At 37.1% G+C, this 24,382-nt stretch overlaps 1 protein-coding gene across 7 annotated transcripts in view; it reads right to left on the bottom strand.

The window, feature by feature from the left end:
* Positions 1-24,382, bottom strand: part of TEX10 (testis expressed 10) — a 67,620-nt gene that overhangs the window by 9,386 nt on the left and 33,852 nt on the right. For 3 of the 7 annotated variants that reach the window (XM_032307313.1, XM_032307309.1, XM_032307310.1), the window contains exons 8-12: positions 23,465-23,640; positions 21,626-21,803; positions 16,898-16,986; positions 15,104-15,237; positions 860-940 (exon numbers count right to left, since the gene is read on the bottom strand). In XM_032307313.1, coding sequence (XP_032163204.1) covers positions 860-940; positions 15,104-15,237; positions 16,898-16,986; positions 21,626-21,803; positions 23,465-23,640 — 658 coding nt within the window. The remainder of the gene's footprint in view (positions 1-859; positions 941-15,103; positions 15,238-16,897; positions 16,987-21,625; positions 21,804-23,464; positions 23,641-24,382) is intronic. The other 4 variants (XM_032307315.1, XM_032307312.1, XM_032307314.1 and 1 more) reach the window with 2 other exon arrangements.

The following is a 24,382-nucleotide window of genomic DNA, read 5'->3' as shown; positions in this document are numbered from 1 at the left end:
AGTGGCCAAGAATGACTATCGTGTTGATCTTTTAACTAGAACAATGAATGTAGTCAAAGAAAGACATAAATATCTGGAGAAGAGATGAAAAGACACAACACATAAAGATTGGAAGTTCAATAGCAAAGAGGAAAGAGTACTGGGAATTCAAAACAGTATTCTTCCAACTTAAGGGAAGTAACATTTTAAAGGAGAATAGGGAGTTGGAATGTGTCTATAAAATTACCCAAATAAGTGAGAGTGCCTAGAAGATAAAATGTGGGAGCCATCCCTTGCACTATTATAATAATTATAATAAAAATTATAATAAGCCAAAGATCCAAGTATAAATGTTGGAGGAAGTTAAAAAGCAAAACCCAGGCATACCCAATGGGAGTAAGGAACACCAACTGCCCAGAAGACAAAATAGTCTCAAGGCTGAGCTTACTGCTTCTAGTGACCAAGCCCTGAGCAAACTCTTAGGTTACATCCCTACTTTAGAACCCAAATCCTTAAGGTATAAGTTAGACCCCAGTCTGGATGCTGGATTCCCAATACACCAAGTATTGTACATGTTAATTGAAGCATTACAAGTCAAAAGAATCTGAGGTATAATTATAGAGCTCTTCACTGCAGATGCAGAAAGTAAGGTACTAGAAAAGGGGGAATTTCCCAAGGTCACAGAATTAATTAGTAACAGCTAGGAAAAACATCCAGATTTCCCAGTTCTTATCAACATTATGCTAAAAGGCCATGGAATTATTAAGCTTAGAATTCTGGACAATCATTCTCTCCTCGCCTATGGCAAACTCACTATTAATCAAGGATTCTCTATGCTTTTTTGAATAGAAAACAAAAAACAAAATTTAAGTATATTTACCAAATGCTTACTGATGGCACTCTGCAGGATGTCAAAGCTCTGGCTTCGGGCAGGAATAACCAATAAACTGTGACAAACTGTCTGTCAGAAAAGGAGAAAACCAGTAACTAAATCGGGACATTTTACGTCAGAAACAAGTTCTACAATTTTTTTTTTTTAACCTACTTGCCCTATCGTGTAACAAGAAACTTATCAAAAAATTGCTCTGGGGGTGCCTGGGTGGCTCAGTCATTAAGCGTCTGCCTTCGGCTCAGGTCATGATTCCAGGGTCCTGGGATGGAGTCCCACATCGGGCTCCCTGCTCAGCGGGAAGTCTGCTTCTCCCTCTCCCACTCCCCCGCTTGTGTTCCCTCTCTCCCTGTCTCTGTCAATTAAATAAAATCTTTAAAAAAAGTTACTTTGAAGATGCAAATGTCAAAAGTAAAACAACTAAATCTCATATATGCGCTAATTTTCCAAACAATTCATTAATTAAACATTTACTGGACACTGAGCTAGTCCTATCAGGTGCCAGGCACAGGAATAAAAGACCAAGAAACTCCTCTCATAGCCCTGAAGTAAGTAGCTTCAATCCATCAAATTAGAGACTATATTTCTACTAACAAATGCTACAACAAAAAGATCTGGATGATGTGAACGAAGGGTTGAAAAAAGCCATTTTTCCATTTCAATTTCCCATTTCCATATCCCTACAGAAAAACACCTACGATCTAGAAACTACCAATATCCTGTTCAAATTAATTATAATGCTGCCTCCTATTCCCCAAAGGTAAAAAAGGAAGAGAACAGTCCACAGGAAAAGAAAATATAAGGAAAGTGGGAGTCAAATCCACAGGAAAAAGAAAATATAAGGAAAGTGGGAGTCAAATCCTTCATATTTTTACTTTTATAAGTTCTCAAGGAAACAACAGGAGGGAAGGACATCAAGTCCTTCAGAGACATCATTATACAATTCCAGAGCTGATGGAATGCAGTACCAAAGTGAAATATGTGAAAGAATCACGTGCACAGCCAACAAGAAGACTGGTGGAAATAAGAGTATCACTCTAGAGCAATGGGTGTTGTGTAAGACTGATGAATCACATACCTGTACCTCTGAAACAAACACACTGTATGTTAATTTAAAAAATAAAAATTAAAAAGAGTATCATTCTAGCAAAAAGACAGCCATACTAAATTCAAGGGTACTGTCAATCAACCCTGAAAAATCAACAGTTCTATGCATTATTTCTCTATAAAACCTCCTATAAATTAATAGCACCCAGTTTTCACAGGCAGTTTTTCTTTTATAAAAAGCTTTTAAGTAACTTAATGTAAACAACATATTTCTAAGGCCATCCTCCTATTTCACAAGCCATGAATATTTTCATTAATAAAGAATAAATCAAGGCGCCTGGGTGGCTCAGTGGGTTAAGCTGCTGCCTTTGGCTCAGGTCATGATCGCAGGGTCCTGGGATCTAGCCCCACATCAGGCTCTCTGCTCAGCGGGGAGCCTGCTTCCTCCCTCTCTCTCTGCCTGCCTCTCTGCCTACCTGCGATCTCTGTCTGTCAAATAAATAAATAAAATCTTAAAAAAAAAATTAAAAGAATAAATCACATCTGAAAAGTCCCATTTGCTATTAAATGTCCATTTAATCCTTTCCTTTCCACCACCTCTTCCCTTCTGCAACAATTCCATTCAAAAGCCATTGGGTGGGGCACATCAGATAAACATCAGCACTGGAGTAGGCTGAAGAGCAGCAATGACTCACGGAAGGCCATTCATGAATAAAGAGAGGCAGACTGTCCCCAGTGAGTTGGGAGTTCAAACGGGGTCAGGAAGATGCCTACATGGGACAAGGGTGGCATCAAAAAGAGATTAATTATATTGGGGCACCTGGGTGGCTCAGTGGGTTAAGCCACTGCCTTTGGCTCAGGTCATGATCTCGGGTTCCTGGGATCGAGTCCCGCATCGGGCTCTCTGCTCAGCAGGGAAGCCTGTTTCCCTCTCTCTCTCTCTTCCTGCCTCTCCATCTACTTGTGATTTCTCTCTGTCAAATAAATAAATAAATAAAATCTTAAAAAAAAAAAAAGACATTAATTATAGACAAAAATACTGATCAAGTAAATTATATTAAGTATAAAAGAAGCCAGGGTTCTCACCTTCAGAAAAGGCAGGCACAAAGAAAAGAAGACAACTAGAATGAACCCTGTGGTGTTAAATTGCTGATTTCTGTCCATGACAGTTTGGGAGCACCAAGGTCCTATAGCAATGACCACATCCAAAGTCCTGAAGTTAGTTTCAAAACACCATTCTTCATTTAAAGGAAAACTGGGCTTCTTAAAAAAATACCTGACTGCAGGGTTGGGACAGGGAAAATAAAATACAAAGCTGGAACAATCTGTGGTACAAGAAAGTAAGGAAGAACTAAGAATGAGCACATGTTAAAAGAACAAAGAAGCCACTAAATTTTATAGTGACTCACTGAGTAAAACAGGAAACCATATCAACACAAATTAATAAATGAAGACTAATAAAAAATGACTGGAATATTAATAGTTTCCAAGTATCTCCTCATAAATTATTAATTACAAAGGAGAAAAAGTAAACAGTGGAAAAATGGGCAGACAGCACTTAATCAAGTGATCAAAGCGTGTATCTATGTAACGAGACAAATTTAAACGTTGCACCACCAGACAGAATGCAATCAGAAAACCACAGCATCATTTTTGTCATATTCCTACCAAATTTGTATGGCCTGAATCTAACCATGAGGGAACATAAACCCAAATGGGATGAAAATTTACAAAAATAACTGTCCCAATGTTCTTCAAAGTGTCAAGGTCAACAAAAGACAAGGAAACACTGAGGCACTACACCAAACTGAAGGAGATTAAAAAGCGTCATTATAACTAAATGCTACAAATGATTTGGGGTGTTTTCTTTTGCTATAAAATTACATTACTGAAGGGGGCGCCTGGGTGGCTCAGTGGGTTAAGCCGCTGCCTTCGGCTCAGGTCGTGATCTCAGGGTCCTGGGATCGAGTCCCGCATCGGGCTCTCTGCTCGGCAGGGAGCCTGCTTCCCTCTCTCTCTCTGCCTGCCTCTCCATCTACTTGTGATTTCTCTCTGTCAAATAAATAAAATCTTTAAAAAAAAAAAAAAATTACATTACTGAGGGACACCTGGCTTATTTAGTCAGCAGAGTATGTGACTCTTGATCTCAGGGTCATGAGTTCAAGTCCCAAACTAGGCAGAGAGCTTACTTTAAAACAAACAAACATTACTGGGACAACTGGCAAACATGACTGAGGTTTGAGGATTAAATGACAATAACAAGCCAATCTCAATTTCCTAATTTTGATGACCAGATTCTGGTTATATAATGGAATGCTTCTTTATGAGATATACAAGCCAAAGTATGGGCTATAGGCATCATGTCAGTCTATGAAAAAATAGAAAGTTCTTTGTGGGGAGCCTGGGTGGCTCAGTCAGTTAAGGGTCTGCCTTCGGCTGGGGTCATGGTCCCAGGATCCTGGGATTAAGCCCTACGTCGGGCTCCCAGCTCAGAGGGGAGCCTGCTTCTCCCTCTGCAGCCCTTGTGCTCTCTCTATCCCCACCTCTCTCTCTCAGATAAATAAAATCTTAAGAAAAGAAAAAGTTCTTTGTACTGTAATTGTAATTTTTCTCTAAGTTTGAATTTGTTTCAAGATAAAGGCAAATAAATATTAACATAAATACATGTACATGCACACTCACCAACATAAACATATACAGTCCTCATGTTTGCACATTACTGCTAACAGAAACCTACATGTATCAGAACTCTGACTTTATACTGCAGAGTTCCAGAACAAGCAGGATAATCTGGTCCATGTGGAAATTAAGGGTTTTTTTAAAAAAACATGCAAATAAAGAACTTCTTTTTCTTTTTTAAAGATCTAATTTATTTATTTGACAGAGAGAGATCACAAGTGGGGGGGGGGGGTGGAGAGGCAGGCTCCCTGCCGAGCAGAGAGCCTGATATGGGCCTCAATCCCAGGACCCTGAGATCATGACCTGAGCCAAAGGCAGAGGCTTAACCCACTGAGCCACCCAGGCGCCCAAGAACTTCTTTTTCTTAAGGAGGTTTTATATATTTAATTTCTAAGTAGAAATATTTTTCTACCTAATTTCACCAGAATATATACAGAAATGGCATGTTCCTAACACTTCTTCATTTTTTTTTTAATTTATTTGACACAGAGAGAGAGAGAGTGATATCAGAAGTAGGCAGAGTGGCAGGAAAAGGGAGAGGGAGCAGCAGACTCCCTGTTGAGCAGAAAGTCCAACTCGGGGCTCGATCCCAGGAGCCTGAGATCATGACCTGAGCCCAGGGGAGATGCTCAGCCCAGTGAGCCACCCAGGCGCCTTCAAATCAGTCTTACAAGACAGTCAAAAGGTTGGCAGGATTTTCTGTCCTCCAATACACGCCATTTGATGAAGCCAAACTCTTAATTATCCTCTTGCTGAGAGAGAGCTCTAGTATCCTGAGGTATATTGCTAAAAACAAAGCTGTGCATGTGCAAGGCGAAATTCTACAAGGCCAAAGAATAAACAGGAGCTATGAGCAAAACAATTCCCAAAGCTCAAAGACAGCAGAGAGATGTTTAAGTTCTAACCAACCAAAACAGGTCTTCACAGAAGACTAGGTTTATTCAGATGGTGCTCAGAATGTGAACACTAATAATAGGGATAAATTAGCACACTGGCAGGGTTGCTAAGTTTTTTCTGTAAAGGGCCAAATAGCACATATTTTAGGCTTCTCAGGGCACACACATATTCTGTCACATATTCTTCGTGGGGGGTTTTTGTTTTAACAGTTGTTTAAAAAAAAAAAAAAAAGTAAACACCACCCTTAGTTTCAGGGTGCTACAAAAACAGGGCCAAACTGGTTTCGGTCTAAAGCTGTAATTTATCGATCCTTGACTTAGTAAAGGCTACTTGTTCTAATAAACCACCCTGACAAAACTTAAAAACAAGTCTCAAAAGGATGAAGCTGGGCGCCTGGGTGGCTCAGTGGGTTAAGCCGCTGCCTTCGGCTCAGGTCATGATCTCAGGGTCCTGGGATCGAGTCCCGCATCAGGCTCTCTGCTCGGCGGGGAGCCTGCTTCCTCCTCTCTCTCTCTCTCTCTCTGCCTACTGTGATCTCTGTCTGTCAAATAAATAAATAAAATTTAAAAAAAAAAAAAAAAAAGGATGAAGCTGATACTCAAGTAACTTGACTGCCTCCCAGAACAAAACAAAACACTCCAACATAATCTAACACATAAAATTTCCACTGTCCAACATACACTCAAAAACTAATAAGCATGACAAGGAGCTTGAAAATGTGTTACATAACCAGGAGAAAAAAAAAAATCAGTACAAATGACATGAGAGAATTAGCAGGTAAGAACTTTAAAACAACTATTATTACATATTTTAGATACAGAAGGAGCGCCTGCCTGGCTCAGCTGGTAGAGCATGTGACTCTTGATCTTGGGGCTGTGGGTTCAAGCCCCATGTTGGGTATGGAGAGAACTTAAAGAAAAAAAAGAACTTGTTAAAGAAAAAAGCAGAGATAAAAAAATACATTATCTAAAATTTAAAATTCACTTGCTGGTCTCTGTTCATAAACATGACTGTCTATGCAGAAAACCTTAAATGACTGACAAAAAAAAATTCCTGGAATAAATGGTGAGTGCTGTAAAGTGTGTAAGCCTGATGATTCACAAACCTGTACCCCTGGGGCAAATAATACATTATATTTTAATGAAAATAATGAATATTTTTAAAAATATTCAATGTGAATATATAAAAACTTTCCAAATAGCAATGAAAAAATAGCAATGAAAAAACCCAGCAATGAACAAACAGAATTTGAAATTAAGTTTATATCAGCACCCCAAAAAACAGAAATACTTAGAAATAAACCTAACAAAATATGTACAAAATCTGTATGAAGAAAACTACAAAATTCTGATGAATGAAATCAAAGAATTAAAGAAATGGAGGTATTTCATGTTCATGGGACAGAAATATTCAATGTCACGATGTCAGTTTTTCCCAACTTCATCTACAGATTTAATGCAAATCCGATCAAAATTCCAGTAAATCATTTGTGGATATCAAAAAAAAAACCCAGAACAGTATTGAAGGAAAAAAACAAGGTTAAAGGATTGACACTACCCAACTTCATAAATCACTATAAAGCTATGGTAATCAAGATACTACAGTACTGGTGAAAGAACAAAGAGATTAATGGAACAGAATAGAGAACCCAGCAACAGACAGACCCATAGAGTCAAGGGATCTTTGACAATGAGGCAAAGATAGACTTTTCAATAATCCATATGTAAATTAATCTGGACTTTGCACAAAAACTAACTCAGAATGGATAACAGACCTAAATGTAAAATGCAAAATACAAAACTATAACTGACTTAGAAGATAACATGGGAGGAAAAACCTAAATGACCTTAAGCATGGTGATGACTTTTTAGATACAACACCAAAGGCACAATTGCAGGAAAGAAAGAAATGATAAGCTGGACTTCATTAAAATTAAAAAATTCTGCTCTGCAAAAGATAATGTCAAGAGTATGAATAGACAAGCCATAGACTGGGAGAATACCTTTGCAAAAGACATATAACCAAGTATTGTTACCTAAAATATTCAAAGAACACTTAAAACTTAAGAAAACAACCCAGTTAAAGTAACTGTAAATATAAATAAAATAATATGGGCCAAAGACCATAACAGATATGTCACCAAAGACATATGGCAAATAAATATAAAAAGATGCTCCACATCATATATTATCAGGGAAATCAAAATTAAATAATGAGAAGCTACACATCTATTAGAATGGCCAAAATCCAAAACACTGACACCAAATGCTGGCAAGGATCTGGAGCAACAGAAACTCATTCACTGCTGATAGGATGGCAAAACAGTACAACCACTTTGGAAGACAGTGTGGTGTTTCTTACAAAATTAAACACACTCTTACCATATGATCCAGCAACCGTTTTCTTGGTATTAACTCAAAGGAGTTGAAAACATGTCTACATAAAAACCTACACATGGATGTTTGTAAATTTATACAGCTTTATTCATAATTACCAAAATTTGGAAACAAAACAGATGTTCTTCAGTCCGTGAACAGGGTATACCAACACGTTATTATTCAGCACTAAAAGAAATGAGCTATGAAGCCATGAAAAAACATGGAGGAATCTTAAAGAATATTACTAAGTGAAAGTAACATTCTAAAGAGGCTATATCCTGTACAGTTCCAAATAGAAGACATTCTGGAAAAGGCAAAACTGTAGACGGGGAAAAACAGAACATTAGTGGTTCTCAGGGGTTGGGAAGCATGGAGTATGAGCAGGCAGAGCACAGAGGATTTGGGGGCAATAAAGACACTCTGTAAGAGATTAATAGATAATGTGGCATTACACACTTGTCCAGATCTACAAAATGTGTAATACTAAGAGTGAATCATAATGTAAACTGTGGACTTTGGGTAACTGCATCAATATAGAATCATTAATTATAACAAATGTAGCACTCTGGTGGGGAATGTTGATAATGGAAGCTATGCATGTGGAGGAGAAAGGGCTGTGTAAGGGAAATACATGCTCTTTCACTTCAATTTTTCTGTGAACTCAGAATTGCTCTTAAAAATTAAAAAAAAAAAAAAAAATTAAAAAAGAAATCTTTGGTTGGATTTAAGACCAGATCGGATAATGCAGAAAAATCAGGGAACTTAAAAGACACAGCTTACTTTCTGAAGAGACATGGGGAAAAGGTGTTAAAAATGTCTCAAAGGCCTACAGGAAAATATAAAGAATCTTTTTTTTTTTTTTTTAAAGATTTTTTATTTATTTATTTGTCAGACAGAGAGCGAGTGAGAGCGAGCACAGGCAGACAGAGTGGAAGGCAGAGTCAGAGGGAGAAGCAGGCTCCCTGCGGAGCAAGGAGCCCGATGTGGGACTCGATCCCAGGACGCTGGGATCATGACCTGAGCCGAAGGCAGCTGCTTAACCAACTGAGCCACCCAGGGACGCAATCTTAACATACATGTAATTGGAGTCCAAAGAAGGGGACCCAGAACATTTTTTTGAAGGAATGACTGACATTTTTCCCCAACACAGTAAATTATAAGCCTAAGAAACATTCAGCAAACATGAAGTTTTGTTTTGTTTTGTTTTTTAAAAAAAGGACGCTGGGTGCCTTAGTCAGTTAAGCCTATGCCTTCTGCTTGTGTCATGATCCCAGAGTCCTGGGATTGAGCCCCAAATTGGGCTCCTTACTCAGCAGGGAGCCTGCTTCTCCCTCTGCCTACTGCTCCTCCTACTTGTGGGCATTATCTCTGACAAATAAATTAATAAAATCTTACATAAACAAACAATGCCAAGGCATAAATACAATCAAACTGCTGAAGAAAGTGATAAAAAGATTATCTTGAAAACATGAAGGAAGAAAAAACATGTATAGAAAAAAGACATCACATACAGAAAAAACAAACATTAGAATGACCTTATAAAATATTATTACACATTATATCATAATATGAAGTAGTACAATACAGTTTGAAGGTAGGTTGTCTTAATTTAAAAACCAAAGACCTAAAAACATAAAACAAAGAGGCACAGCTATATGCCATGGTGGAGATAAAATGGAATGCTCAAAATACTCAAACTATGAAACCAATGCATCTTACTACAACAGTATACCACACAGCAATGAAAACAATGAACAACTTCTTACACATTAATATATAGGTAACTTTTTAATTTTTTTAAATTTAGTTAAATTCAATTAATTAACACATAGTGTTTTATTAGTTTCAGAGGTAGAGTTCAGTGATTCATCAGTCTTATATAACACCCAGTCCTCATTACATCACGTGCCCTCCTTAACAACATACATAACTTCAAGAGTATACTGAATAAAAAGCAAATTACTGAAAAATATTGCACTTTTTAAAAAGTTTAATACAATGTAAATCTAAACATTATAGTTTGGAGTTATGCGCTAATACAGTAAAACTAAAAGGAAGAAGAGTAACGACAAAATTTAAAACAGTGTTAACTCTGAACGGAAAGGAGAAACACACACAAGGGTTTCAAAAATAAAAATGCTCAGGGGCACTTTGTGTGGGTCACTTGGTTAAGTGTCTTAACTTTATTTCAGCTCAGGTGGTGACCTCACAGGTCATGGAGCAAGCCCCATGAGGGGCTCCGTACTCAGTGGGGAGTCTACTTTAGAATCCTCTCCCTCTGCCCCTCCCCCACTCTCTCTCTAAAATAAAAAAATAATAAAAATAAAAATGTTCTATTTCTTAAACTGGATTTATGTTTTTTATTATTATTATTATTATTCAGGGCTTATCCATGTTAAAAAACATTCTTTTACAATCATCCAATATTTTGTAAATGACAATATTAACCTTAAAACCTTTCACTGGCTCTGGAACAGAAGATTCCATTTACAAAAGGTACCGCTGTACAGAGATTTCTGTTTCCTTTGTGATCCTTCCCTGTTAACTACAGTTTCCATCATTAACAGGAAGGTCACACAATTCTTCCTTCAGTGCTCGGAAGGAATAATCACAAAGATACTAAATGAAAATGGCAAGGTCCAGATTAGTGGATAAAGTATGTTATTTCTATTAAAAAAATAATAATAATATATTTAAGTCACTTGTGAAGACAGAAGTTATCTGAAAGAATGTATTTAGAAACTGGGAAGAAAAAAATGGGTGGCTAAGGGGGAATGAAAAAATACTTTTTAAAAAAATTATCTTCCATTCTAAATTAAATTTTGTGAATAATACCTACTTAAAAAAAAGAGTCTGATTTAGGGGCACCTGGGTGGCTCAGTGGGTTAAAGCCTCTGCCTTAGGCTCAGGTCATGATCTCAGGGTCCCAGGATTGAGCTCCACATCGGGCTCTCTGCTCAGCAGGGAGCCTGCTTCCCTTCCTCTCTCTCTGCCTTGTGATCTCTGTCAAATAAATAAATAAAATCTTAAAAAAGAAATTATGGGGCACCTGGGTGGCTCAGTGGGTTAAAGCCTCTGCCTTCGGCTCAGGTCATGGTCCCAGGGCCCTGGGATCAAGCCCCCACATCGGGCTCTCTGCTCAGCGGGGAGCCTGCTTCCTCCTCTCTCTCTCTCTCTGCCTGCTTCTCTGCCTACTTGTGATCTCTGTCCAATAAATAAATAGAATCTTTAAAAAAGAAAAAAAGAAAAGAAAAGAAAGAAATTAAAAAAAAAAAAGTCTGATTTAAAGAAAAAAATCACTTTGGCCTAGGCAGGTAAAATTACAAAACTGAGTAATCCCACTGTCCTAATTAAATTGTTCAAATGAAATAATTTTTTTTTAAAGATTTCATTTATTTATTTGACAGACGGAGATCACAAGTAGGCAGAGAAGCAGGCAGAGAGAGAGGAGGAAGCAGGCTCCCTGCTGAGCAGAGAGCCCGATGTGGGGCTCGATTCCAGGACCCTGGGATCATGACCCAAGCCAAAGGCAGAGGCTTTAACCCACTGAGCCACCCAGGCGCCCCTCAAATGAAATAATTTTAAAATTTTTACATTAAGGATGTCAAAAACTATGTGTATTTCAAATATTTTTATATGAAAAGGAAACAACAAAATTTATCCAAGAGAAAACTGAAATCTTCACTTAAGAACTTCAAAAACGAAAATGTGTTTTTCAGATTTTTCCTAATTATATCTTAACATTTCAAAGACAGAAACCTGGAAGTTTAATACACGTCCTTACTAAGTGTTACTTCAGAAATACAGCTTATAACATTTTTATGACAATTTTACCTTGGCTTTACAGAGATAATGTGCTTATGAAAAATTTAAATTATCAGAAAAAGTTGTACAACTTGTCCAAATTATAAAACTAGACAATGGCAAATCTATGCCTGGAATAGGAGCAGCCCACTGATCGCCATACAACACTTTCTCAAATACATCATGATGGTCTAAATACATTAGAGAGTCTGTCCTTTAAAACTACTCTTACTGGGAAGAAAAAAAAAACTACTCTTACTGGGGCTGCTGGGAGGCTCAGCCAGTTAAGCGTCTGCCTTCAGCACAGGTCATGATCCCAGGGTTCTGGATCAAGCCCCACATTGGGCTCCCAGCAGGGAGTCTACTTCTCCCTGTCTCCCTGTGAGAGAGAGGGAGCAAGCGAGCATGAGAAGGGAGAAGGTCAGAGGGACAAGCAGACTCCCCATTGATCTGGGAGCCAGATGCGGAACTCTCCCAGGATCATGACCCGAGCTGAAGGCAGTTGCTTAACCAACTGAGCCACCCAGGCACCCTAGAAAATGTAGTTTTAAGAAAAAACACTATTGTTGGCAAGCCCAACCCCACCAATCCAGTATTCAAGGCCTTAACTTCAGGAGACCTGTTTTAGCTCTCTTCATTTACCATGGGGTAGATAAAATTTCAGATGCTAAACCAATTCATTATTTCTTTTCACTATTTAAAGTCCATTTGTTGTTTTTGTTTAGATTTTATTTATTTGACAGAGAGAGAGACAGAGAGACAGAAAAGGAACACAAGCAGGGGGAGGAGTATAGAGAGAGAGGCAGGCTCTCCACTGATCACGGAGCCTGATACAGGGCTTGACCTTGGATCAACCTTGGGATCATGACCTGAGTCAAAGGCAGACGCTTAAGAACTGAGCCACCCAGGCGCCCTTAAAATACAGTTATTTCTGAAAAACCTATATAAACACAGTGCCAGGCACTATGGCAATAAAGAGAAGATAAATATAACTGGCATACTTAAGTATTATGATCAGAGGCTACCTATAAAAGGTACAGTCCTAACAGATAGGAAAAACATTAAGGATATACAGAAAAGAATGAAAGAAGTAAATAATAGATCAGTTGAATAAATTCAAATGGTTTATCAACAAAAGCTTGAATCTGGAGACCACCCTATTGAGACCAGTAACAAAGAGGTTAACAAAAAAATAAGAGGTTTAAAAAAAAAAAAAGCCCTTTGGATTACCAGTTATAAACTGTAAGAAAAGATTATAGTCAGTGTCCTCACCAGAGGCCTTCTGAATTAAAAGAAAATTAGCCAGCAGAGAACAAAACATCAGAATTTGCAAAAAAGATTCGAAACCAAAATTACTTGAGATGACAACATAAGTACATTCCCACTGAGTAAGCATCTTTCATGCAGGAAAAGAAACTGAAGAAATAAATAACAGAAATTAATTATTATAGAAATGTCTTAAAGGGGGTGCCTGGATGGCTCAGTGGGTTAAAGCCTCTGTGTTCAACTCAGGTCATGATCTCAGGGTTCTGGGATCTAGCCCCGCATTGGGCTCTCTGCTTAGCAGGGAGCCTACTTCCTCCTCTCTCTCTGCCTGCCTCTCTGCCTACTTGTGATCTCTGTGTCAAATAAATAATAAAAACTTGAAAAAAAAAAATGTCTTAAAGAATCAAATACTTAGCATCAGTGTTTATTATTTTGCAAAATATGCTTCTGCATATTTAGTTTACATATTTTAACATGAACGACAATTTGGCCTATTAGGGTAAAAGTTCAGCCTAATAATTCCAATTTAAAACATGTAATTAACCTAGAATTTAGACTTTTTTTTTTTAAGATTTTATTTATTTATTTGACAGAAAGCGATCACAAGTAGACAGAGAGGCAGGCAGAGAGAGGGGAGGAAGCAGGCTCCCTGCCGAGCACAGAGCCCGATGCAGGGCTTGATTCCAGGACCCTGGGATCATGACCTGAGACGAAGGCAGAGGCTTTAACCCACTGAGCCACCCAGGCACCCCCAGACTTGTTATTTTAATTTGATTTTTACTATAAGCAATACCAAAACTTAAGTTACTAAGATTTATCGTAAATTTACAATTATATATATTTAACATTTGTGAAAGTTTGTCAAAAAACTGAACTACTTGGCAATTAGTGACTATACTTAAAAGTTACTTTAATGGTTTAAAATTTTAACTGAGTTTGTAAAAGGAATAGAATATAACGAGAGTCCAATTTTTATTTTTTATTTATTTTCTTTAAAGATTTTATTTATTTATTTAACAGGTATCACAAGTAGGCAGAGAGGCAGGAGGGCAGAGCGGGGGGCGGGGGGGAGCAGACTTCCTGCCGAGCAAAGAGCCCAATGTGGGACTCAATACCAGGACCCTGAGATCATGACCTGAGCCAAAGGCAGAGGCTTAACCCACTGATCCACCAAGGTGCCCCTGGAGTCCCATTTTTAAAGATGGCTTAGATTCATTCTATTTATCTTAAAAATAAGTTTTTTTTTGTTTTTTGTTTTTTTTTTTTTAAAGATTTTATTTATTTATTTGACAGAGAGAGATCACAAGTAGGCAGAGAGGCAGGCAGAGAGAGAGAGAGAGGAGGAAGCAGGCTCTCCACTGAGCAGAGAGCCCGATGCGGGACTCGATCCCAGGACCCTGAGATCATGACCTGAGCTGAAGGCAGCGGCTTAACCCACTGAGCCACCCAGGCGCCCTTAAAAATAAGTTTTATAGGTTGAACTTTAAAACTTAATGGAAGTGAGGGTTTTAAATTAACATTAACGAACTATGTACTAATTCTCAAAACCAAAGGAACTGCAGAATAATCTTTTCTGGGTATTTTTGTTTTTTAAAGATTTTATTTATTTATTTGACAGACAGAGATCACAAGCAGGCAGAGAGGCAGGCAGAGAGAGAGGAAGGGAAGCAGGCTCGCTGCTGAGCAGAGAGCCCAATGCAGGATTCGATCCCAGGACCCTGAGATCACAACCCAAGGCAAAGGCAGAGGCTTTAACCCACTGAGACACCCAGGTGCCCCAATCTTTTGCTTTTTTAAAAAACACTACCTTTGAGGATACCAAATCCAAGTAGCCTTATTCATCCTTCAACACCTGAGTCAAATTCTCCCTTTTCCATAGAACCATCTATCATATTTTATACTAGATAAAATAAATTTGTCTCTACCATTCAAATCACTAAATTTATTCTATTCTAGTAGTGCAACCTATAATGAACACTCCTCTTTTTAGAAACACAAATCTCCTATCCAAGATCATAAGCACTCTCAGAACATGAGTCATGTCTTATACTGCTCTTTATCTCTAAGAGTATCTCCTTTAAGGCGATCCTAATATACAGTAATGACTGGTGGTTGATTAACAGAATTTTAATAATCATGAGTTCCTCTTTAAATGCACTATTACCTCTGTTACATCCCAATGATGTAAAAATTGATCCAAGTCGGTAAGGTAAAGAAGCACAGGGGAAAGCTGTGTCTGAATGACATGAGGAACTCCTCGAAGGCTCTGAAGCCAAGTCAACTCCTCTTTTGAAAACCCTAATTTGGGTATAAAGAAAGACAATTTAAAAAAATAAATCACAAAGCAAATGACATTCTTCATTTTTTTAACAGACATGACATGTACCTTCAAGTTCTTCTTCAAGCTTTTTTTAAAATTTCTTCATTTCATATATCTTAAAGAATGAATTGGTAGCATGGAGGCAGTCAAATTCATATAATTATGTACACAAAGAATGTGATCTGACCCAATGTATGATACAACAAGAAACAGGTTATACTCCTTATATTGGGAACTTCACTAATTTTACTTTTAAAAAAAGTGAGAGGCATATGCTTTCCCTTTAATGGTAGGTTTAAAATACCAAATCAATAAGTAAAATGATATATGATTTCACATATATATTATCTATTTTCTTATATAATAGCCCTTCAAATGTTTTAAAACTACTCTAGCCCTCCTAAACCTTTCTGGATTTTACATGTGTGTTCCTTCAACTACACCTTATACAACAAAATTTGATTCTCTTACCACCCCTATTTACCCCTGGTCTAACCTACATAGACAACCTGACAGTGTCTCCTGAAAAATACTCAGAACAATCAGAACACCAGCAGTGTGGTCCGATTTGATGTTCAGATCATTATATTTCCAGGACACAGCCTGAAGACTCCTCATGTAATTTGATGGCCACATCACACTACTGACTCCCAATGAGCTTTCCAAAACCACTAAACCTTCTGACTGGTAATACTATTAAAACATAAAGTCCACGCTTGCATCTCAAATGTGCACATCCAGAACTATCAAATAAACATATTTATCTTGTATGCAGTATTTATCTCGCTGGATTTAGCTCATTATCAGCACTTGTCAAGTTCTTTTCGGAGTCTGACTTAACCTATCTATTAAGTCTCCTAACTTCAAGTCTTCAGAAAATGTCAAATAATCTCATCCTCATCATTCAAATATAAAACAGAAATGCTGAAATAGTACAATCATTTAAAACAACAGTAATACTTACACATCTAAGCTTACAACATTTCTAGACTCATCTTACTAATTTTGCTTTGAGAACAATGGCATGTAGAAAATGGCTACTCGAAACTTGATTTACATTCCTATCAAGCTGAACATTTTAAACATGTTTAAGATGGATATTTGTTCATCAATTTTTTAAAGTATGCAGTGGGGTTTGCATATGGCTATCTGAAAAAGAGTCAAGTAGGGGCTCCTGGGTGGCTCAGTCAGTTAAGTGTCTGCCTTTAGCTCAGGTCATGATCCTAGGGTCCTGCTCAGCAGAGCCTGTTTCTCCCTCTCCCTCTGCCCCTCCCCCCTACTTGTCCTCTCCCTCTCTCCCTCTAATAAAATCTTTAAAAAAAAATTTTTTTTAAGTCAAGTATATTCAATTCATTGTAAACCAAGACAATAAAGCTGAGAAATGAGAAAGAAAACTATAATCACATGATACTCAAAAATCCCCAGAGTACTCCTACTCTGAGATTTAAACATAAATCATGTTTATCCCTGCCTCAAGAGCCTGACAAGGGAGATTTCCACTTATTAGTCAATAAAAATCATTTCAAGATAAACAGATTATCATCTTCAAAACTTAAACCCAAACAGCTAAGACAGCAAATCTTTGAATTTTGATGCTAGGTTTTGCTTTTCCTTAATTTGGCAGGTGAATGTCTTTACCTGTAAGTGTTGAAAATAAGAAGCTGAAATAGTCCACGTCACTCATCAACCAGTCTTTAACGGAATACTTCCATCCAGAAAACGATGATCTATAATAAACAATGGGAGAATTATTACCAGAAGTGACCAAGTTGAAGACTAGAAAAAGAGCACAGTATATAACAATTTTTCTTTACTGAAAACAAATCTGCATTAATAACTTAAAAACCTGCAGTATATATTCACTTTATATGTTAAGTACTCAAGTATCATAATATGGAAAATTTAACTTCTAATATATTTATGTAAAGTTTTCATGAAAAAGCATAGTTGGTCCATATACACAGTGTAACCTAGAAAATTTCTAAAGCACTTGAAAACCAGACTCTAAGGAGCCAAATGAAGTTTTGCTTTTCAGTAGTTGGTATAGCTGCTACTTGATTTTTATAAATTCTTACCTTGCTTACTCAAATGAGTTAAGTTTAAATAAGCTCCAGCTTCCTACCTAAACAAAAACTATCTTGATTAGGTAAAAAATATTCCTTGTAAAGCCACTCTACGATAATTATGTGTTCCTCTATTTTGCAAAGCTGTAACTGGGCCTACTTCTTAATAGTGCAGCTCAAATACTGACTGATAGGGGACTTAAGAAAATAGCTAAATGTAAAGCAGCTTCTCATTAAATGAGGATTATCTGGTTCCTGCTATGGGATCAGTTTCCAGTGATTCCTTTAAAAACTCTCTTCAAGTTAAGTCTTAAGAAAATGATAGCAAATTTCAGCCTTAGATATGTCAAGAAAAAGGGGTAGGGGTATGATGAGAATGATCAGATCCAACAAGCTGAGGCTCCAAATTTTATCACAGCTAATCAAATAAATATCTGACAAAATTAGGAGTTTCTAAATTCAACTAGAAACAATTTTTTTTTACTATTGAAACAGTTGTGTTTATATTTATTAATATTCTTTAAATTTGGGGAGTTAAAATGATGGAAATACCCTTGAGTATTATTTCCACAATTAGCAAAGGACTATGGACGGAATATTAAAAGGTTAGAGGTTACAAGAAAGTCAGAAATACACACTGGAAAGTAGTACGAAAATGGTAGTTAGCAAACTAATATGCTTTTGAACCCAGTGAAAACAGCAATCAACTGTGCCACCCAGTGGCTAAAAGAGATAGCAAAACCACTGAAGGGTCCACTTGGAACAAATGATAAGCAACATATCATAATGTCCTTAAATTATGCCTATATGTACTGTCCAAGCCAGAATACTTCTGAGAATAAGATGGGACAAAAGAAGTAAAGTGCATCTGTTCCTGGCAGAGCAGGTCATATATAGATCACTTAAAACTCAAGCCAAATTTCTTAGTCCAAAATTTCTCCTTCATCAAAGATTTTTATGTAACAATTCAGACTACTTTTCAACATTTGTGTCTTATGTGCTCAAATCTAGCTGTAAATAAACTAGGGGCAGAAAGGGTAAGAAATGAGCAAAAGCAAGTGGAAAAATACAAGTAGAATGCCAAGGGGTGGGGTGGGGAGTCAAACTCTAAAAAACTAAGTGGGCAATAAAAAAGGTAGGGGCACAGCAATTCTATTCTTTTCAAAAGTTAAAATGAACAACAGTTCTCACTTGATGGGTTTTCACAAATGGCACAAACTAATATTCTTCCCTCTGATAAAAACAAACAGGGCATCAGAACTACAAAACCTAAATTGAACATGATCTCACAATCCAGTTAATGTAACAGAAAAAAATCAGAATTAAAGGAACATTTCAGGAAAATTAACCTAGGAACAGTGCGCAAAATAGATGGGATATTATAATAGTACAGTTAGAAGATTATATAAAACAGCTGGCTAGTTTACAGTCACAGTCAAGGAAAGAAAGGAGTATTTTGAAGAGAAAACCAGAAAAGAAACAAACCAGCGTATGTCTGAAGGAAACATTATCGTTAAATTCTGAATCTAGGAATTGATATAATGATAATGTCACTGGCCCAAGAAAGTTGATAAGTCCTAATTTTGTATTATTTTTTAAGAGAGAGATTAGTTTGAATGGGAACAATACATCTACAGAAAGTTAAGTCTACCTAATAGACTTAACTAAAAAGCAAAATTTAACTTGTTAGACTTCTGGCTACAATGACAATCTGCTGCTAATGAATATGAACCCCTGCTATTATTTGTGAATTTATTTTCTCAACAGTTACCACAAATCTCCACAAGAAAAAAGTAAAAATTTGAAAATATCCTTGACAAAAATTTTTAAGCAAAGTGAATCACAACTGATGTTGATAAAGACATTAAATAGAGCTTTTAAGGAGAATTAGTTTCAACAAGTGTTCAAAAGGTTATTTAAAATCAATTTTAAAACAGATTCTTCACAAGTTATATCAAAGGAACAGAGTGCCCTCTACTGGAAGTTAATTAACACAAATCCACCTCAGGAACAAAAAAGGAACATTTAATTTTTTAAAAGGCCAAACAAATATTAAATAATTGCTTACTAGACAAGGAGCTGGATTGTGTTCCCCTAAGAAAGGAAAACTAATAAATGTTTAAAATACTTAAAAATAAGACCAAGCTCTCTACTGCATGTGCACACAGAAATATAACACTGAATTTTCACATATAGACAAGCTGCAGACAGCTCTCTTTTGCTAAAAGGAAAGGTTATCATCAGTTATGAATCACACTTTAGGTAACTAGATTCCAACATATGTCCTATAATGGTAAGAAGAGAATGTCAAAGACACTAAAGAAATTCTATTAATAAAGTGAGCCACTCCTACTTAACTGGGCTAGAGGATCTGTATGTACCGGAAACCACAAGATCTAAACTCTTTAGGTATAGCTTAGATTTCAATTTCCGCCTAAAACCGTACTAGACCCTGTCTATGAACCATATCAGTAATAAGTATTACTGAAAATATTATGCCTAGGGTGCCTGGGCGGTTCAGTTGGTTGAGTGTCTTCGGCTCAGGTCATATCTTAGGATCCTGGGACTGAGCCCCCAGACTGGGCTCCCTGCTTCCCCCCTCTTCCTTTGTCCCTCCCCCTGCTTGTGCTCTCTCTTGCTCTCTCTCTCTCATGAATAAATAAAATCTTTAGGGATGCTTGGGTGGCTCACTTGATTAAGCGTCTGCCTTTGGCCCAGGTCATTATCCCAGGGTCCTGGGACAGAGTCCAAAAAGGGGGTCCCTGCTCAGCTGGGAGCCTGATTCTCCCTCTGCCTGTCACCCCCCTGCTTTGTGCTTTCTCTCTCTGATAAATAAGTATCTTTTAAAAAATTTTTTAATAAAATATTTTTAAAATAAAAAAAATTAAAATATTATGTCTAAAATACAAACACAAGGTGTTTAAGGATACTTTGAACATTTGCAATATGAAACACTATTAATTGGTTATAAAACATTTAAGAGGGGGCGCCTGGGTGGCTCAGTGGGTTAAGCCATGATCTCAGGGTCCTGGGATCGAGTCCCGCATCGGGCTCTCTGCTCGGCAGGGAGCCTGCTTCCCTCTCTCTCTCTCTCTGCCTGCCTCTCCATCTACTTGTGATTTCTCTCTGTCAAATAAATAAATAAATAAATAAATAAATAAAACATTTAAGAGTAGAGGTGCCTGGGTGGCTCCATCAGTTATGCATCTGCCTTCCTCTCACATCATGATCCCAGGGTCCTGAAATGGAGTCCCCTATCAGGCTAGCTGCTCAGTGGGGAGTCTGCTTCTACCTCTCCCTCTACCCCTCCCCCTGCTCGTGCTCACTCTAATAAATAAATAAAATCTAAAAAAAAATTAAGAGTAAAATGATACAGTCACTGTGGAATACCACAGAGCAATTCCTCAAAAAATTAAGAGAATTACCATGTGATCCAGCAACTCTACTTCTGGGTACATAGCCAAAAGAATTAAAAGCAAGGACTTGAACAGTTATTTGCACATCAATGTTTAAAGCAGCATATTTACAACAGCCAAAAGATGGACACAACCAAACGTCCATCAACAGATGGACAAAATGTAGTATATACATTTAATGAACATTAAGTCAGCTTTAAAAGGAAAATTCTGATACATGATACAACATGGATGAACCTTGAAGAGTTATGAGTGAAATACGCAAGACACAAAAGGACAAATATTGTGTAATTCCACTTATATGAGGTACCTAGAATAATCAAAAGCACGAAGATAGAACAGTGGTTACTAAAGGGCTGAGGGCAGGGGGAATGAAGAGTTATCATTGTTTAATGCATGCAGAGGTTCAGTTTGGAATGATAAAATAGTTCTGGAGATGGACAGTGGTGCTAGTTGCACAACAATATGAAAATATTTGATTTCAAGTGATTCCTTGTCTGATCCACAAATGTTATTTCACTAGCTACATTAAATTTATAGGTCCCTGAAAAGGCCTGTATCACAATTCCACAACACCGAATGATTTAAGCACAGTACTCACCTGCCACTGAACACTTACTTCATGCTTTTGATAATTTCTAATCTGTTTAAATCTATACATATGATTACATACAATTTCTACCTATACAAATCGCTAGAAAACTTCAGGCTTACTTTAGTGAGCTTACTCTAGCAATAATATCAAAAGTTTTAATTGTTGCATTAAGAGCAAATGAAGTTAGTATCAGTATGTAACTTTAAATGTGTTCTGTATTTTACACATTGCCAGTAAAACACATGGGGAAAAAGACTATACACCTCAAATACATCTCACTTGAGGACGCTACCTCATGTGCAGTATCCCGATAAGCATGGCAGCCAAACTTGAACTGAGTCTTCCCATTATACAGCAACGACTTAATCGAGAAAGTAAATCAGCAGGCAGACTGGGTAGAAAATATATAAGCTGGACCAAACGCTGCTGAGACTCTGCTGGGAGAACCACCACAGTGCCTTCTTGTGGATCTGGTAGGGTAGGTACACATATTCAATTGATAAAAGATGAATTTATAAAGATATAAAAGTTACAGAGATTAAATCAATAGAGACTGATAACTGTTAAACTGAATTCCAATGTATCAACTACATAAAAAGTTTTATCATAAAGTACAGGTTCAAAGTAAACTATTTTTTTAAGTAAAACAATGAACTATAATAATTCCATAATACCCATGAGAAACATCTGAAATAAGAAATTTGATGGGGGTAAAGGTATTAAACAGTAAAAAACAAGTACTTTTCCTCAACAGTGACAGTTAAAATATCAACCCAATTTAAAGCAAAAGATAATACACACATGCAATACTAGGAAAAACAGACTTAAAAATATAACCCCCCAAAGGTGGAAACAAACCAAACGTCATCACTTCACGAATAGATAAATATTAAGTGAAAGATCCCTACAATGGAATATTAGTACTCAGCAATAAAAAATACAGTTCAGATACATGCATGCTAGCATGCATAAATCCTGAAAACAGTATGTTAAGTAAAAGTAGCCAGATTCAAAAAGGTCCCATAATATATAATTCCATTTATAACAAATGTTCGAAACAGGCAAATCCATAAAGACAGAAAAGTAGATTTGTGTGCCAGAAGCTGGGAAAGGACTACTAGTGGGTATAGTTTCTTTTTGGGGTGATAAAAATATTCTGGAATCAGACAGATTGCCCAATTTTCGGAATGTATTATAAACACTGAAATGTAGGGGTGCCAGGGTGGCTCAGTCATTAACTCAGTAAGTCACTAAGCTGAACCATTAAGCCTTTGGCTCAGGTCATGATCCCAGGTTCCTGGGATCAAGCCCCATATTGGGTACCCTGCTCAGCAGGGTGCCTGGTTCCCTCTCCAACTCCCCCTGTCTGTGTTACCTCTCTTGCTGTCAAATAAATAAATAAAATTTTTAAAAACAAACAAAAAAACCCCACTGAAATGTACACTATAAAACAGCAAATTTTATGGTACGTGAACTACATCTCAATAATATAAATTATATATACGTATATATCCTGGTATGATTTTATTGGTATTTTTGCTTAAAATGTGAAATAGTTCCAGAGGGGTGCCTGGGTGGCTCAGTGGGTTAAAGCCTCTGCCTTCCGCTCAGGTCATGATCCCAGGGTCCTGGGATGGAGCCCCGCATCGGGCTCTCTGCTCAGCAGGGAGCCTGCTTCCCTTCCCCTCTCTCTGCCCGCCTCTCTGCCTATTTGTGATCTCTGTCTGTTAAATAAATAAATAAATCTTAAAAAAGAAAAAAAATAGTTCCAGAGATGAATAAAAAAATAAATGTGGAAGTCATACAAGATATCCATTAAGATAAATCTGCTGCCAAAGCTTCAAAGGATTTTTTTTAAAAATTCCTCATCAGTTCTGATTTAAGAACAGCAAGCGGCTGAAAAGATAATTTAAGAATCCAAGAATCATCTACAACCACTAAATAAAACTACCCTAATAAAAAATACTTGTTATTGAAAATGAGTTTACTATTTGAAATTTTATTTTGTTTTGGCAATTTAACCATGGTATAACCAATTTATAATAAAGGAAAGGCAAACCTAAAGCGTTCTCCTTAGAAACTTCCTGAATGAGGAGTAGATCAATGGCTACCCACACAGTTAAACTCTTACCATAGATTCGCAGAGCAGAAGCTTGTAAACTTTTTAGTAATTCTTTATTTGCTCGTGCTGCCGCAGTATGGATAATGTCAATAAGCTGTGTTGAGAGCTCAGGATTTCGGGAACCAAGGTGAGCAAGTTGCAATGGTAAGCCAGCCAGCCAACGAGATAACACCTTACTACGGTATCTAAGAAACACCAAATAAGAACAAAATAAAGTATAATTGCCAAACACAAGGGAAGTAAGTTTAAGCATAAAAAAATTTTAACCTGAATATACCACAAAGTAACAAATCATCTACCAAGAACTACCACATGTACTCATTTAAACATGTGAGAGCCCTCAAGAATGGCAGCATCATTTATTCAGCTACAGCATTTTCCAAGGTTTAACGCACTAAATTAAAAAGATCATGTAATCTGGAGCACTATCTAAATTATACATTTATCTTAAAAAACACAGACACTACTTGTCTTTGTGCTATTTATCTTGTTAGCTATTATACTGTATTAACCCAGTGCTGTAGTCAATAAACGATGCTCCCAGAACTAAAGGCTTTGAACCTTCTATTTTAGTTCTTCAGTACACAGGTGACCCTTGAACAACATGGGTTTGAACTGCGTGGGCTCACTTATAATCAGTTTGTTTATTTTTTTCAATAAATATATTGGAAAATTTTTTGGAGAACTGCAACAATTTGAAAGCCTCAAAAAGTGCATAGCCTAGAAATACCAAAAATACAGTATTCTTCTTAGAAGTTAGATGTAACTATAAGAATATATGTAACATAAAATATGTGTTTATCAGCTGTTATTGGAAAGGCTTCTAGTCAACCGTAGGCTATTAGCAGTTAAGTTTTGAGGGAGTCAAAAGTTACGCACAGATTTGTGTCAGGGGGTTGGGGGGCATGGGAAAATGTGTCAGGGACA

This window comes from Mustela erminea, chromosome 12, assembly GCF_009829155.1.
Source record: "Mustela erminea isolate mMusErm1 chromosome 12, mMusErm1.Pri, whole genome shotgun sequence".
Lineage (NCBI taxonomy): Eukaryota > Metazoa > Chordata > Mammalia > Carnivora > Mustelidae > Mustela > Mustela erminea.
The sequence above is the reverse complement of the archived record's forward strand: the minus strand, read 5'-3'. Positions and strand labels throughout refer to the sequence as shown.